Source organism: Cyclospora cayetanensis, unplaced genomic scaffold (genome assembly GCF_002999335.1).
Source record: "Cyclospora cayetanensis isolate NF1_C8 unplaced genomic scaffold, CcayRef3 CcayRef3_contig_90, whole genome shotgun sequence".
Taxonomy (NCBI): Eukaryota; Apicomplexa; class Conoidasida; order Eucoccidiorida; family Eimeriidae; genus Cyclospora; species Cyclospora cayetanensis.
The window spans coordinates 1-16,269 of record NW_020312764.1 but is presented as its reverse complement, the minus strand read 5'-3'; the positions used below and the strand labels follow the sequence as shown (position 1 = coordinate 16,269).

At 50.2% G+C, this 16,269-nt stretch overlaps 2 protein-coding genes across 2 annotated transcripts; both read left to right on the top strand.

Moving 5' to 3' along the window:
• Positions 1–514: 514 nt before the first annotated feature.
• LOC34617658 (uncharacterized GTP-binding protein YGR210C) lies at positions 515–4,402 on the top strand. The gene is made up of 9 exons (XM_026336062.1): positions 515–560; positions 672–795; positions 1,084–1,282; positions 1,671–1,801; positions 2,142–2,379; positions 2,568–2,627; positions 3,279–3,476; positions 3,866–3,999; positions 4,252–4,402. The coding sequence occupies exons 1-9, from the start codon at positions 515–517 to the stop codon at positions 4,400–4,402; spliced, it is 1,281 nt and encodes a 426-aa protein (XP_026191847.1).
• A 2,929-nt stretch (positions 4,403–7,331) lies between these two features.
• On the top strand, positions 7,332–8,870 carry LOC34617659. Its single transcript, XM_022731019.2, has one exon. The coding sequence runs from the start codon at positions 7,332–7,334 to the stop codon at positions 8,868–8,870; it is 1,539 nt and encodes a 512-aa protein (XP_022587778.2).
• The last annotated feature ends 7,399 nt before the right edge of the window (positions 8,871–16,269 follow it).

Genomic DNA, 16,269 nt, shown 5'->3' with positions numbered 1-16,269 from the left:
TGAAGGCTGCTGGTGCATGCGCTGCCTTGCAGGTACCCCACGAAACCCAGAGGCCCCCCCTGCGCGCCGTTCAGGAGTGCCAGTTCTGCCGGAAAGCTGCATGATGACTAGCTTGGCAGCAGCTGCGGCAGTGCACCATTTAAAGCGGATCTGGGCGTCATTCCACGTAGTACATGTGTTTCTTGCAGCACTGGTGAGTGCAGCAGCAGTCGCAGCATCGAGCTCAGGGGCGGCGGCAGCAAGAACAAGTTGCATGTGTGGTGAGTGGAAGTTGCATTTTCGCGTAGCACTGGCGTAAGCCGCGTCTGCAGGATGGGCTTTCGTCTTGGCGTCATCAGCAGCAGCGCAGCTTAAGAGACTGGATCGGGCAGTCGCTGATCACCATCCTAGGCAGTCGCAGCCTGAAGCTCGCCAGCGAAGGCACTGGCAGCAACAACAGCAACACCACCAAAATCATAACAATTAAGGGGACATACACGGAGGAGCTGCACCTTCAGGTGCGCGCAGCGCCGAGATGGCAGGAGATTTCATTATCGGCTGCGTGGGGAAGCCATCTGCCGGTATGTGGAGAGCGCACTGCTACCTGCCGTTAGAATGCGTGTCTTTAGCTGCAAGGCCGAAGACCCTGCATACTTCATTCCGAATGTGCGATTCGGGTGCATTGCCTGCAGGAAAGAGCACCTTCTTCAACGCTGCAACGGAGGGTTCTTCAGCCAAGGTGGGCAGCTACCCGTTCACGACCATAACCCCCAATGAAGGCATCGCGTATTATACCACGGACTGTCCTTGCAAGAAGTGAGCGCACATTATTCCGCCCAGCTTCCCTCCCTTTGCTTCCATCCTCCGAGACGCCATCTCCTGGGGGATAGCTAAAAATTCAACCTCGCTTGCATGCGGCATACACTGCAGACAGACCCTCCCATGCTGCCTCGCCCCTAGAGGCCAACGCTTTCTGGCTCCCGCACGCGTCGGTGCTCTCCCCTCGCCTCGCCTGTCTTGCGGCATGCGACTTTCTTCAAAACTGGCAGTGACGTGCTAGGAACACGCAGACAGACACACCGTGTTGCTATCGTATTCTCACAGGTATGGCGTGAGTTGCACACCGCGCTACGGGCGCTGCGTAGGAGGCCAGCGCGCCATCCCCGTTCGGCTGCTCGATGTCGCGGGTTTAATCCCTGGAGCAAATGAAGGCAGAGGCCTAGGCTGCAAATTCTTGGACGACCTCCGCGTTGCTCATGTCTTGTTGCACATCATCGACATCTCTGGCACTACAAATGAGAAGGTCCGCAGCGCCACTGCTTGCACACCGCGCTCAATCGCCTTTTGAAGCCTTCTGTTGGGGGCGTTTGGCTGTCGAAGGCTGCAGTTCCTCCTCTTTTGCTGCATCCTGTTGGTGGGGCCTGCGAAATATATGGCTTACCCTATGCTCTGCCGCAACTACGGCACCCACATCTTTATCGGCTTCCGCGCGATCTCAGAAGCCTACCCTGACTGCCTCTCCTCTAACTGCAGAACTCGTGTCAACACTCTCTCCGACGTGCGAGACAGCCCATGATGGCTCATCAACTCCAGTCTCTCCCTCCTCCTTGCTGCCTGTTAATCGACGCAAGCACCGGCGTGCCGAGGCTCTACGGGGACGTCCGTTTTTGTCTGTGTCGCTGCTACCACAGGGGGAAAACACAACGGGCTACGACCCCAGCTCAGATCACGAGTGGCTCCTGAGCGAAGTGCAGCTTTGGATTTACAAAAATCTATGGAGCAAATGGTCTTCTCTTGCCAGGAAACACGCTGCTACGAACAGGTGCCCTTTTTTCCGCTTCTCCGCCTAGTGGCCCTTTGCAGACTCTAAACATACATATATATATATGTATGGCTATAAATATGTATGTATATTTTTTTTATGTATATGGGATATCTATATGTATGTTACATGTCATGTATGAATAGAGCAAGCAGAGCTAAAACAGCATTTAGGGGTGTATTGCTTCTGCAGCTGGGTCGTCAGGAACGCACACGACCTTGTTTGCCGGTTGCAGACCCTGTCTAGCAGCTTGCCCTTCTGCAGGAGCAGCCTTATCTATCTGGCGGTTCTGTGGGAGGCGTAATATTGGGTTCCGCCTGGCGTGTGCGTCGTTCTGCAGCTCCCTGCTCGACACCTTCGCTGCACAGTTCAGCGGATACGGCGCTTCTCAGACGCTTGTGGCGTTGGTGTTACAGGAGTTGCAGCGCATTCGGAGCGCCCGAATCAAAGCCACGCGAGCCGCAGTCGCTCCTGAAGCAGCGGCAGCACTAGCATCCGCTGCTTGTGCAACGGATGATGCGTCTCTACTGCTCTCCAACGACCTGACAAAATGGACACCGGAAGACGCCATGGAACTGGTGTGTCTCTGGTAGCTGCCTTCAGGGGTCGTTAGCGTTGTGCAGAAAAGTCTTGCATAGCTGCCTCGAGCGATTGTTCTCCATGGAGGTCTACTGGCCTATGGGGAGGGAGGGGGGGGCGGCAACGGGGGTTCGAGCGCCTACCCTTTGGCATTCAGTGTCTAGGCTCTGAGGGGGGTCTTTTGCAGGTTAAGCTCTTTGTCAAGATTCGCTTTCCGTTCGTCCTGGTGCTCAACAAATGCGACGCCGTAAGTCCTAGGATAGCAACAGGCGCAGTGCCTGTCCGCCGTGAGCTGGAAACGGTGGAGTTTCTTATGCTAGAGGCTAGGGAGGCTGCTGAGACTTTCTCTCGGTGAAGGCGTCAAGCGTAGTCATGAGGTGTACCTCGAGCTGTACTGTGCGTCTTCAGGGCGGCGATGTAGACAAGAACGTCTTGCGACTTGCCACAAAGTTCCCAGGACACCCCCTCGTGCTAACGAGCGCTCTAGCCGAGTGCTTCCTGCAAAAATTGCAGCAGCAGGTGCGTCACTCTCTAGGCTCCTCCTCCTGCACTTGAGGTTTCCGTGCCTGCTCGGAGGGGTGGGCAGCTAGGGAGTGCTTGGCACGGTATTGTGAAGTTCTAAGGATCTCCGGGTGCCTCCTCCCTTAACGAAGATGTTAAGGGTTCGCTGGAGGGACTGAAGGAAGGCCAGGATGTGTGCAGTCCAGAGGTAGTGAAAGCGCCTGGCTGTTTAAAGGGGTTGCTGAGACTGCACAAGGCATTCTCAGTACGGAACCAGGTGTAGGGGGGTGGTGTGCCTTTTCTCATTGGGGTCGTCATAGCGCTAGCGGGAGCGCTAAGATAGTACTTTGGATGCTGTACGCGCTTCTCTGTCGAGCGTGGGTGTTGAATTTTTCAGAAAATGATCTATTACGACGCTAGCAGCGGGGCAGCGTATTCTAGAGAAGACGCCAGCGGTCCCTGCAGCAGTCGGCTCAAAGAAGAACAACGAAAGGCTATCCAATCTCTGAAGCCAATCGATGCAAAAGCCCTACATCGCCTCGAGAAGGTTCGAGATCTCATGCTCTTCCGGCACGGAGGCACCGGCGTGGCGGAGGTACTGCAGTCTTGCTGTTGACAGTATTCCTGTGGTTTGTGCCACTGCAGCTCCTGCGAGTGCAGCTGGCGCTGACTGGCCTGTCGTTTCTGCTACATCTTGCCTTTTCCTCACATGCATTGCTGCCTTCGTGCTGCTGTTGGGGAGGCACTTGAGGCTGCGGATCCGCCGTCGCTTGTGCTGCGGATCCGCCGTCGCCCCCACGGTGCAGATACTGCTGTTGCTTTGCTCATGCTCATGCTGCACGGCTGCCCATGCAATCGCTTTGGCAGCAGCCGCAGGTGCCTATCTACAGAAGGCAGACCTTATTGTCGAGGGATTGCCGTGGCTGAGGTGACCCTGAGGTGTTGGAGCATTTTGCATCCCCTGTGATTTCGTTCGGAGCGCAGGCGTTGCGTGTTGCTGTGGAGGTACTAGGTCAGCGGATGGCGATCTATCCCGTTAAAACACTACAACTGACCGTTCCAGACAAGAAGGGGAGGGGGCCTTTTGTTGAATGTCTACTTGTTAAAAAAGGCATCACGTAAGCCTCTGTTGTCTGACGCACTACACTAGGGCCCCTATACCTCGCAGAAAAACTGCGCTTCGATTATTTCGGTACACTCCAGGCGCTTTTGGAGGCGTTTCTGCTGGTTGAGGTTTCTCCGTGCTCTTCTTTTTCATGGGTCCATTGCGCAGCACCTGCTTGGCACGCTTAATGCAGAAACCTATGCTCTATGGGTGACCACATGTTGCCTATCTGCGAATTTTTGATCCTGTACGTACACTGCTGCAGTGTTGGCGAGTTCGCCTCTCTTCTGCATCCGGCAATCGGAAGGAATTTTTTGTTTGGTGAGCTCCCAGATGGCCGGCGCATCGGGGGAAGCGAGGTGTTGACACCGGAGTGCAACATCCTGCGCATAAATACTGACAAATCAGCCGAGTAATTTGTAGCAGCAGCTCACATATCAGAACCGAAAGTTGCGCTTTTCTCGAGGTTCCCTGCATAGAGAGTTGTTTTGATGCTTTGAAGAAAGCGCGCTCAATAATCGTAGCCTAAAGGGTATCAATGTTAGGTACGCCATTAGGCGCAGCCACATGGCATTACGTTTATATGACCAGCTACGTGCCCTATCAGACCTTGCGGGAGTAGTGCTGTAGCATCAGGGGTCAGCCAGTTCATTTCTCGGCGAGCCATGAAGAGCATCTTAAAAACAAAATAGAAACTGAACAGGATACGAAGTAGCGGCGCAGTGAATGCGCTGTGAAGAATCGCGGACACCTGTACTATTATAGCAAGGGGTTTTATAGTATACCATAGCCATAGTATTGGAAGCCGTTGATGTAATCATTTTCAGTCAGCACGGCATGTGAAGCGCTTGTTGCTCCTCTCCCACAATATGCAGGCCACTAGATTTGCTCTGCTTCACAAAATAAGGCAGATGTGCTGCGAACAGCAGACGCACATGGTTAACGACTCGGATCGACAAAAACTCCTAAATGGGAATTGGGGAGCGCTCCTGTTGACCGAATCAGTGCTACGTTTCTGTATCAATGGCTATGTAACCTTTCAATTTACGACCGCTGTATGCCAGTACAGAAATTAGGAGGCATCGCCAGGTAGCGGCAGCCGAGCTGTACACAGCCAAAAATGCATCTTTTAAACTCTAGGTGCACGAGCATTGAAACTGCGTATGCTGGCTCCCGGAGCAGCAGCTGTCTCATGGTTCAGAGGGTCCCGTGGTTTTGTCTCACTGTGTTTTAAACGAAAGTGTGGTTTCTTATGAAACTGTTGCGGGGATCTTGAACCTTGGAAAAAGATGCGTTCAGGCCGCCAAAAGGGCAGCGTCCTCGTAGGCATCGATGCAGTGAAACGGGGTGGCCCATGGATTAAAATGGGATGTGTTTACAGCAATCGATATGCAGCTGCCGTAACTTTAAACTATATATCCGTGGTTTTGCTGTAGCCGCCGATTGTGCCTTGATATCAGGGGTGAGGAAGCCAGTGAAACGTTGCCGGCGCTGTATGTATTGCAAGGAAAGAAAGTAAGTCTAGCAGTACTGTTGTAGCTAGGCACACAAATACACTTGCGCCATTTGCACGTTTTGGTGCTGCCCTCAAGCACGCTGCTTTCTTGAGGTAACCCAACTGCGAAAGAGGTCCATGATTCTTTGCAGTAGGCACGAACAGCTAAAACGGTTGGCTTGGCGGTTGGGCATTCGGTTGTAGGTCGTTACCCTCATTGCGTAATCAACAAGGTGTATGGAGTAAATGGGCTAATACTGTGTAGCGTGTGGAGGCGCGCCTTGATATTCAGACCAGCTGATTTTTGCCCTCCCTACGGAAAGGAGGTACATACAAGAAGATGGAAACTCCACCATCGCTGGTGTGCAGAATCAAATTAAGCTTATCCTTTTAAGCGTGTCAAACGTTAAGTGGAACATTTGACGCAAGCTCTGTATGAAAGCACGCAGTTCATATCCCTGGAGGGTACTATGCTAAGTGTAGATCCCGACTGCCAGTGGTATCTTCGAAATTCAGCTTTCTGATGCAACCCCTAATAGTAAGGGCTGCCTTTTACTAGCGAGTGGTAGCTTGTTCACATATGATACACATCCCCCCTTAGAATTCGGGATATGTAATAATTTCCTGGATTTGAGGCTTACTATACACTACAATGTATACAGGTATGTTAACATTAATGTGGCAGCCCATGTTGGCGGGAAATATTCACAGCTGATTTGGATACAATGATATTGTAAAATTTTATTATTGGGGTAAGCCCTCCATAGATTTGTTTGGGACACCCTATTTACCAGCGTGCCTTCGTGGGAAAGTGAGCTCAATACAGTGAATTATTTCACGATGCTGCATATTCGGGGCAAGCTGATTTGAAAGACAAATAACATATTCGTATGAATCATTTTTAAGTGACTTTCTGGGTAGATTGCGGCGGCCCTGTGAAACCTGCGCCGTGAAACCCTGTTTTCGAGGGACCACTCTTTTCCAATAGTGCTCACATCGCCGCAGCTGTGCTATATTGGAGCAGAGCACCGTCATATTTTTTGCGCAACTCGAAGTCTATGATCAATTCAATTCTCCTTAGGCTAACGGACTCTCGAGGAAGGACACTGCACATGAGGCTCTTTGACAGCGGCATTTAATCGTTAAGTGCATGAGAATTTTGATGTACTGCCAAAGCCAGGTAAAACAAAAAAGCTACAGATAGCTATAGATTTGCTATTTAGCACTGGAACTCATTAGGAGGCAAAACATTTCGTGCTGCTGCTGTGCCTTACCTGGCTAATGTGGATCCTCAAAACAGCCAGGTTTTCACAGTGGTGGAGGCTAAGAAGGTTCTGCTGAGAAAATGGTAAAAAGATGTCGCTCGTGCTCCGCGATTCAAGGCCTTAAAGCCTCTTCTAGCACCTGCAGTTGCTGCATCTACAGAATCGTACAGCATGGGATCGGGTTGCATGCCGCTCTCTCATTTTTGCGCTGGGGCTTGGTCTTTCCTGCGAAACCGCGGGGGCCAGCGGCAAGCTGCCCCTTTCTGTGCAATATGATGCTGAGGAAGTTTTCTTCAGTGCTCCGAATACAATGAAGGCATCAGCTGTGTGCTGCTTGTGGCCTGGCCTGCGGTAGCATATAGTGTGGGGCCAGGCTGTACTGGCCTCAACAAACTTCGGCTTGCAGGCTCACTGCTCTTGCCCACAGACCGGTGCAGTGGCACCGCTCCTCCTTGCAAATTTGTTTCACTGACGCATGTTCATATTGCCACTTTCGTGGAGCAGTTGTGCAGTGCGGGGGGGGCGCGTGAGGAGGATGAAGAGGCTTTAGGTCCTTTCTCCTGAATTCGACAGTAGCCTTGCAAGATGAAGTGGTCAAAGCACATTGGCCCCGACCATAAGAGTGCGGCGGGGCGTATGAATACTGAAAATGAGACGGAAACTCGCTCGGTTTTCTCAGACCTCTCGTCCACCTCCTCCGCCTGGCATTCCACTGAAGATGAGGCGTCACCGATTACCCTGGGGGAAAGGCCGTTCACAGAAGGCAGCACTTTCGCTAGCACTTCCACGCACTGGGATCCTTCGCCTTCGTCCGGTGCATCCACAGAAACGCTAATGGTTGCTACTGCAGGAGTTCCACCGAGTAACGCCCTGCGCAGTACCCCCAAGGCATTTGGCCCTCGGGGTATCGTAGCCTCTTTGTTGAGTTTCATCTTAGCGGCAGCTCTGATCACAGCGGCTACAATGGCCACCAGAAAGGTAGTCCATGAAAAGCAGCCACCGGTGGAGCCCCTTGTCGCGAAAAAACAAAAGCCTCCCAAGCCTAAACCCAAGCTTACATTAGACCTCACCAAGGACGAGGAAATTAGCTTTCCTAAAAGGCCTGAGGGTGCTTACTCGTATTTTGGTCCAGCCCCTGATATTAAGGTCTCATCGGATCAGCAAAGTATTCAACGCTATGAAGCGGCATTGGGGGCGGCCAGTGTTCAGCTTTCCCAGGCATGGAACTCGGCCTCCTCGATCGTCCAGGAAGCATTTTGTAAGCATTTTATGCCGAGACTAAAGGAAGGCGTCACAGTTCCTGCGCCGTTGGCTATGTTCGAGCGCCATGCAGAGGCGCTGCGGAGCATGAGTATTGGTGAGCAGTCCAGCACTACCGAAAAACGTAATTATGTTGCTCGGCTCCTCTTGGTGACCTCAGTACTCCACGCGGCGTCTGCACGAATTTCCTCACTCACAGAACTGGAAACGTTCTGCAAGAACACAGGCATGGGTTCAGTGCTGCTGGGCATCAAAGCAGTTCCTTTGCCTTCCGCTGAGCAGCTTTCCTCAATAGGAAAGGGTGAAGAGGCTAACACCACAAAAGTTTCATATTCAAGGTTTCTGGATCTAGTTCAAGACTGTCATGCCCCAGATAAATCCAGTGGTGCACGTTCAAACCAAGGCATACCCGAAGTCCTAGCCATGAGACTCGTTAACGTCCTGAAATGTGAAATGCTGCACGAACAGCACAACACCCGAGTAACTAAGGCGTTCGACATGTTATTAGATGCGCTTGGGAGGGAATCGCCTTCTCACAAAGCAAGCTTAGTGAATCGTTCGGGATTTCTCATGTCTCCAGGCAACAGACCGTTTAGCACTCCTGCTTTTGAGTTTGCTCTCGCCGAGTTAGGAAAACAGAACAAGGACCATGCAGTGTCTCCGAGAGATATTGCATCTTGGTCCCATAGTTGGACCGTGCATGGCGTGTTGAGCATTCTGCAATGGTTGGAAGCGAAGGAGTGTCAATGGCTGGACAATAAGAGAAACGACAAGGAGGAAGCAACACAGGTTTTTCAGGAACTGTGGATAGGCACCCACGTGCCTGCCCACGACCTGTACTCCTTAGCCGTTGCGTTGTTGTAGTCGCTTTGCCCAACAACCATGTGTTGCAGTCCCTGTCTCACATATGTTTGATGCCTTCAGCATTGCGTTTTCAGCTTCTCAGCTGAAACACTTTGCGTAGGGAAATAGGGTAATTGCATTGCATCGGCCCACATCTGTGGTAAAAGTTCTGTGGTTTTGCCGGGCCAAATTCGTTTGCTAATGATTTTGTGGGTGCATTTATGGTGTTCCGTGCAGTCTTGTGCGATGCTGAAGCATGTCTTATAGTTCACGGCGAAACTGAAGTAAGCATTAATTTTTTCTTATAGCCACTGCTTATGAAGTTTTCGTAGGTTGTTTTGATGATTGGCGTTGCGCACTTTTTTCAAGGATAGCTGTCATTTCAGGCTGAACGTTCGGCGCAGCTGTCGTCAGCCTGGCTGCGCATTTATTTTTGCTCACACGCCGCCGATGAATATCGGATCCTCCTACGAGCAAATCTGCTGCAAGAACCCAAAGATGCAGTACGGGTAGGCAACGCTGCTTCAGTGACTACGAGCATAGCTTTGGGACCTAAAAGCGTTTTACGGCTGGAACATGGCCAAAATGGCGATGGCGTTTGCTTCCAAACTGAGCATTGAGAGCTTCGAGGGAGATAGTGAAGAACCCCTGAATGCAAGCATAGCCTACAATAGAATATCGCAATAGCTAGATTGCTGCTCATGTTCAGTGTTTACGCACTATATTCTGGGTCTTCCTTTGGCAAACATTAGGGCTTGCTGGAGGGACGTTAAACTGCCAAACTCCCCAAGCAGCCGCGCGAGCAGCCCACACTCTCAGTAGTTTGGGCAGTAGGTATTCACTTATAGAGACAAAGCCACCTATAGTGGCAGCGTCAGACATGGCGCTACTATGTAGAATGATCCCAACGGGGGCTGGCCTGCTAATATTTGCTGATGTTGGCGCAGGATATCAGCATCCATCCTTTACAATCAATTTCCTCTATGGCAATAACGTAGTTGTGTGAGCATCAATGGTATATTTAGTGCTTATAGAATGAGGCGCGTGGAACACATGAGCGGCCTGCCAACTTCAGCGGTAGCACAAGTTTTTACAGAAGGATTTCTGCCACCGTGCCAAATTGATTCCGATATCGGGGTCCAAGCGAGCTCGTTACCGGTAGCCAACCTCCTGTGCCAACATTGTGTCGGCCGTAGCAGCAACTCCTTTGCTCTGCTGATAGGCATCCGACCAGGCCAAAACGCACCCCCAGGTTTTGGTTTTCCTGCAGTAGCTACGGATTCAAATCGGAAAACCCAGACTAAGACTTTAAAGACCTTCGAAGCAAAAGGTCCATCATTTAAGTGCACCCAACATGGAATCGCCATTAACTGCCGTGCATTACTGGGGAGAATGTGGAACCTGCTGGCATCAAGTGAGCAACTCTATGTCAGCTAGCTCGAAGCACCACAGATGCGCCCTCCCGGAGTAAGAACACACGCCCTCTCTGCAACCAAATGTCTTCTCAACAAAGTAGTCGGCAAGTTCTGCGAACGGCATGCCTAGTGCTTCCGCACTGCAGAGCAACTGTACCTGAATAACGATATACTTTCGAAGCACAAAGTTCACGAGGAGTTCTTAGGTGCCTTCAGACTTCAAACAATGCACATGGATGATTGTCACAATTTTAAAGGAAGACATGCCATAAATGTATATCTGCACTATCATGTAGAAGGGAGAAGCCTTCAGTTTATCGTTTTGTCATTAAAGAGCAAGTGCTAGTGCGAAACGGTGTGGGGCTCTCTCCAGAGGCCCTTGCTTATTTATGGACTCTTCGTTACATGTAAGAGTTGCGGTGTATCTTCAGGTATTTAAATATCGTGGCCATGTTGTCAGCGCCCCGGCGTGAGGCCCACGACTGCACTTCATAATGCAGCTACCTTCACGTAGTTTCTTGGCCTTCTCGGTCTAATCTCAAGAGCAACGGACAAGGAATGGGCTGTCTTCGAAGGACAATTAGCTTGTATAACGTGCTCTTCTACTAGAGCAACCGTAGCGCGATCAAGTGTTCACAAAATGTTTCTCAAAGCTAAATGTGCAAATCTGTTGTCTTCCATCATAGAACGTACTTTTGCCATCTGAAAAGCTTTAGAGGCCACGATCTCAGGGGTCCTCGCGGCTTCCCTGGTGTCTTTCCACTGTGCACAGCGGTTCCCCAGCCTCTGAGCAACCTATCGAGAGCTCACTGCAGCCCGTATTTGTCGGACCCTTCATATCTTCAGCGGCTATTAAATTGTGATACACTATATGAGGCAGTCTAAATGTTTCCTCATGTATTCTGTCAATCGGCGGAAAAATAAGGAGCGGCCCTCAGTTGCTCCCAAACTGACGACAGCAACACCCGCTGCAACACATACTCGGCACTTTGTTTCTTGTCTGCCACTTTCCCCGGGTGCAGAAGCTGCACAGCAAGGTTAAAGCTTTCCAAGGCCAGTTTCGTCGTATCGAGCCGCACATAGGGCGATGTGAGGACATGAGACCGTAAAGAGGCCTTAAATTGTAGGATGAAAACGCTGTAATCTAGCTAAAGAGAGCCTTACTAGGCATGAAATTTGACTTTATTTCATGATGCCTCACATAAACAAAGCATAGCTCCAACGCCTAGATACTAAAAGGCAGTACTTCATTCTAGCAGCTGCTTATCCCGCGCTGCGGCTGAAAAAGAGCTTGCGTCCCTAACATGGGGCCCGCTTGAAACATGTGGACTTTCCGGGTTCCCTGCACCCTTATGCATCCGTGTAAGCATGCACTGCTAGAGCGGATTCGCAGTGTCCGTTGACGGCATGAACAACATATTTCGGCAAAGGTTTCCTCTCCTGACGTGTAGCAAATCACTGGAGACCAAACTTGCTAAGCCTTGTATGCCATTTGGCGTCATCGATGCAGACAGCATGGAAAAAGAGTGTTCCAATCTGCTGTTTTCGCTGAGATGTCACAATGCCAAATGAAGCGTATAAAGGCTTGTGACGTAGTGAATTTGCTAAGGTGCTTTGAGACGTAAGGCTGCCCCGCGAAACCCACAATGTCTAGCAAGATAACCCATCCAAAGGAACATTTAAACTACATTAGCTACAAAGGCTCACCGAGAGATGTGAGAGCATGATAGTTTGGTGAGTACTCCTTGCTCAAAGGCAGGCTGAGGCAACAGCCGCCCTCGACTCGTTTGGCAGGCAGCGCGCGGCTGATTTGCAGGATCAGCAAACCAGAAATTTAGAGTGCTGTTGGTATCAAGGTGTGAAACTGATATCAGCCCCGTTCTACATATACTAATAGGCATCAACACATTTCCTGGCCGTCCGACAAGCTCCTACAGATTTCTATATGGAATGAAGGGCTTGTACTGAACTGGTGACAAGGTCTTTATGTAAAGTGGAGATCGATGCTTTCCAATGGCCACACTGTAGTGTAGATCAGGACGTAATTACCAGAAGTTCTGAAGTGTATTCTACGGGAAAACGCGACTCTCCTTGCTTATCCCCTGTCTAAACTTTTGCCCTGATCTCATGCTATGACCAAACTAAGCCCTATCCAGAAGCTGGCTTCCCCTTCGTGTAGGGCGTTCTGAGTACGAGCTCGGCAGGGGCACTGAAGACTTTGTTTAAATGCGTCATTCTCCACCCTTTTCACCATGGGATGATCGTCAGCCCCAAACATGTGTAGCTGACGGTTGATCCAAAGCAGCTCCCTAGTTCCTGCCTTCATCCCTCAGGGATCCACCATGAGGTTTGAGGAACAGCGGGGCAGCAGGTTGCTGCACCGCCTAGGCACTCCGAGCATTCACACGCACTTGGACATGGCATCTTGCACACTCGCACGCAACACTGCAAATTCTTGTACCAAGCCATTAGTGTCCTGCAACAAGTAAAATTGTACGAACACACCCACCAATTAGTTAATTTCTTTTATTGCTTTCAGTTAAATACAACTGGTGTATTAGAAAGTGTTTAGCTGAAGCTTGGCCCGCTGCATCTTCCCCTCATTTCAAATCAGATGCCCTCGTACTCCAGAGCTGTCTGTTTGGATCAACTGCGTGTAGAAGAGCGAAACATCGTTCACCCTATCACCATCCCTCAGGCACGCAAAACACTGTTGGTGCGAATTAGAACGGCAAAGTGTGCATCAGCCGGTGCAGATAAATCGACGGAAGAGACACACGCTAGCCAACAACAGACGAGGAACAAATCAGCCCGACCATGGTGGTGGTATGGTTCGCTCGTGTCAGAGCTTTGAGATGTGTAAGCCTTCTATCACAAACATAGTAGAAGACAAGTAAAGTGTGTGCCGAGGATAGAAACAAACATTAGTTTAGCAGTGGCCTCACGCCTCATTGACCGATGTATTCATACAAGCATGTCAAGTGAGTGCAACAAAGTCGACTTCAAAGCCCCTTAAGAGACACACGAAAGAATGTAGAGTCAACATGCTCGAGTGTGCCCGCGCATGAGTCTGAGTGAAGAAATCACTTTGGTAATAATGGCCGGGAGCATTGCAAACAATACTTATAAATGGAATTCGCTGATTCAGGCAAAGCACAAGTGGGAATAAGCGACTTTTCAGGCAAAATTCACAGATGAATCCAGCCAGTTCATGCAGATCATGTGCTGGGGAAGAACATTTAACTACCAACACGACAAACTGCGTACATAACAATAAGCACTGAGAAACCAAGCAAAGCTGCAACTTATTTTTCTGGCAGCGGAGCCCGCAATTGCTCCGGCAATTACTCGGGCTGCTATGTCTCACGTAAGCCACTAGGAACTCTCGTCCACTGTGTTCCCAGGGCACTTTAGTCCTTGAACCCAGCACTTCGTCGGCTCCTTGTGAATACTCCGCCTGCATACGGGTCATCTGCCTGCAAAGTAGAGAGAGCGAACAGTTCAGGCAGCTTTATAACTGCTTTAAGAAACCAATATGGAGAAAGCTGTGAGACTTTTACTGTAGGCATACAGAAAGGATCAGGCAGTGCATCATTCGTGAGAAATTCGCAGGTAATCCGTACCACCTCACATCAACATGCTTTGCCTGGTCACCTTCCGGTGCACCTCGTGAAGCCTGCTTAATGCATCACGACCAAATCTCCAGTTCCGAGATATAGCTGTCCGCCACTTGCCATGTTTCCATGCGTTCATCGATTTAGTTTTGCGCATGAGTTTGCCTGAGCTAGGCAGCTACTTTCGGTATTTTTTCCGCCCCAAAGTGTGGCTGATCCCATCGAACCCTCAGGTCCAGGCCTGGATAGGTTCCTCAATGTAGAGCGTGGGTGCAACAGAGCAGCGAAGAGGCAAGTGTTTTGACACATTATAAGCCCACTTAGCAAAAGGATTAAAAATAGGTCAAGTATGTGGCAACTTGTGGGCACGTAGTCGCAGCTGCTGCAAAACAGTGCTGTTGGTGCTCTTTGTTTGTCCACATGCCTCATGGTGCATTGCAGTCGGATATTACGGGAAACGCGCAGGCGGGCCATAAAAGCACTCCGGGAAGCACTACCGAGCTTGGGATCTTTATCTGTACTGAAATATGTTAGATTTTTGGCAGCTTTCAGTCATTAAGAAATGATTAAAGGACTTCCTAAGCCATGAAATGGCTGGACTAATTGAATGAAACAGGCGTATTGGCTAAGTGTGGCGGCCAGGCCATAGATGCGATTCTGACCCTTGACTACCGTCAGTCGGGCATAGTGTTCCTTTTTCAGCATAGTTTAAGCCCTTTTAAAGACCGTACTGCTTTGCAAGTGACCAAGTCTAGGGGTACTGTGCTGCTTGAACTGCTGACGATCTGGGCATGATACTGCGTACTTCAATAGCGCAGGAACCATCCCAGGTCACCAGCAAGACCGAGAGGCTTTTTACTGTAGTGTGAATATTACCATGGCCCAGAAAACCAAGACGATGTGCTTTCACGCAATAGCGCACTGCAGAGTGTTGTCTAGATGTACAAGCGATGCAGTTTCCACTTTTCTAGAATTACAGGTCATCCTCGGCTTGGTACTGCTTCACCCTCTGTTTATTCTAGATTTTGGAATTAGCAGCGGCTGCATGGAAGTCAAAAGAATAAGACTAGCACGATTTCCGTAGAAACCACGAATCATTACAAACACGAGCGAGTGCGCTACACAATAGTGAGCTGCTGGGGCGTCACCGGAGCGCATCGGTGACCACGTTGGCGACGCCCTTAAAAAAAGTTACTGTACAGGCGGACTGCCGATGCCTAGGCCAGCCAGAAAGCTTTAGCGCCAGTGAAAGTCACTAAAGTCTTCATAAGGTACATCAAAGGTCCATGGTTGGTCTACACGGTAAAATGATGCCCATACAAATAGTCCCGCGATTCTTCTCGCATGATTTCCTTTCCTCGCACTGATTACCGCTACTCGTTTTCCATAAAGCTATGTAAATAAAGGCAGTACGCTTGTGGCTCGGAGATGGCGAGGACCCACGTGCCTTCACATACCACTGCTTGTCCTGCAACAGCTGAAACGCACCCCTAGGACCAGTCAGTCCGCTTGAACGTTTCGGCCGAATTATAGGATGCCGTTTGGGTGGCCTCCGATCCACCCCTCCTCTAGGGCTCATCAAAATCGCAATCGACTTGCTCTTGCAGTTTAGCCTAGGTATTAACAAGTCCAAATGCCATACAAGTATGCTCTAGTTTGCGAGTCTGAGTGTGGAATACCATTTTCTGGGTGAATGGGGATTTGTGAGAAGGCGTCTCTGTGTGTGGTTATCAAGTAAGTTACCAGTAGAAGGGATGAAAAACTTCTCCTTCACAGTGATCTTGCTGTAGGGATTTGAATTTGAAGCAAATGCGCCACTTTCCATCCATTTTCGGAACCAATAGCGGGTTATGCCCATTTAAAGCGTTGATCGATGCCTCCACTTTACCTTGTCCAGCAAATCATCGGCCTACCGCTTAATATCTTCTTCGCGCTGTTGTGGATTCAAAAGCCCTGATACATCCCTTGCAGCTGACCTGGGGACTAGCTTAGCCAATGCGCTGGACGACCAGCAGGTGGCCAGCTTGCTTTAGCTCGTCAATATGCCGCACATCCGTAAATTCCTCTTTACATCCACGCATTGCTGATGTCCTACTTCAGAGTACTCAATTAAATATATTAACAAATCAAATTTAAGGGCCATTTAAAAGAGATGCATGCTCAGAACTGTTTTCCCTTACCGCGATGCTGACCCACACGCCTGCACAATTCCCCTCTCCTAGTTGATTTACCGACCCTCCCCCGCCCACCAAATGTTCAATCAACGTTTCTCAAAAGTTCAGCAGCTGCTCCTTCCTAGCGCTCCTGGCACACTGACCTCCGTTGCCCCTAGCTGCAGCCATATGCATGGCTTCCATTGAGGCATCCACGGCACACATAGGATTACATGGC

What these genes read in the sequence shown, in the direction of transcription:
- LOC34617658 (XM_026336062.1), top strand. Translation starts at nt 515, where the DNA reads ATGGCAGGAGATTTCATTATCGGCTGCGTGGGGAAGCCATCTGCCG. An exon ending in GAGGCACCGGCGTGGCGGAG is followed by an intron (nt 3,477 to 3,865) that starts GTACTGCAGTCT and finishes TTCGGAGCGCAG; the next exon opens with GCGTTGCGTGTTGCTGTGGA. An exon ending in CTTGTTAAAAAAGGCATCAC is followed by an intron (nt 4,000 to 4,251) that starts GTAAGCCTCTGT and finishes ACACTGCTGCAG; the next exon opens with TGTTGGCGAGTTCGCCTCTC.
- LOC34617659 (XM_022731019.2), top strand. Translation starts at nt 7,332, where the DNA reads ATGAAGTGGTCAAAGCACATTGGCCCCGACCATAAGAGTGCGGCGGGG.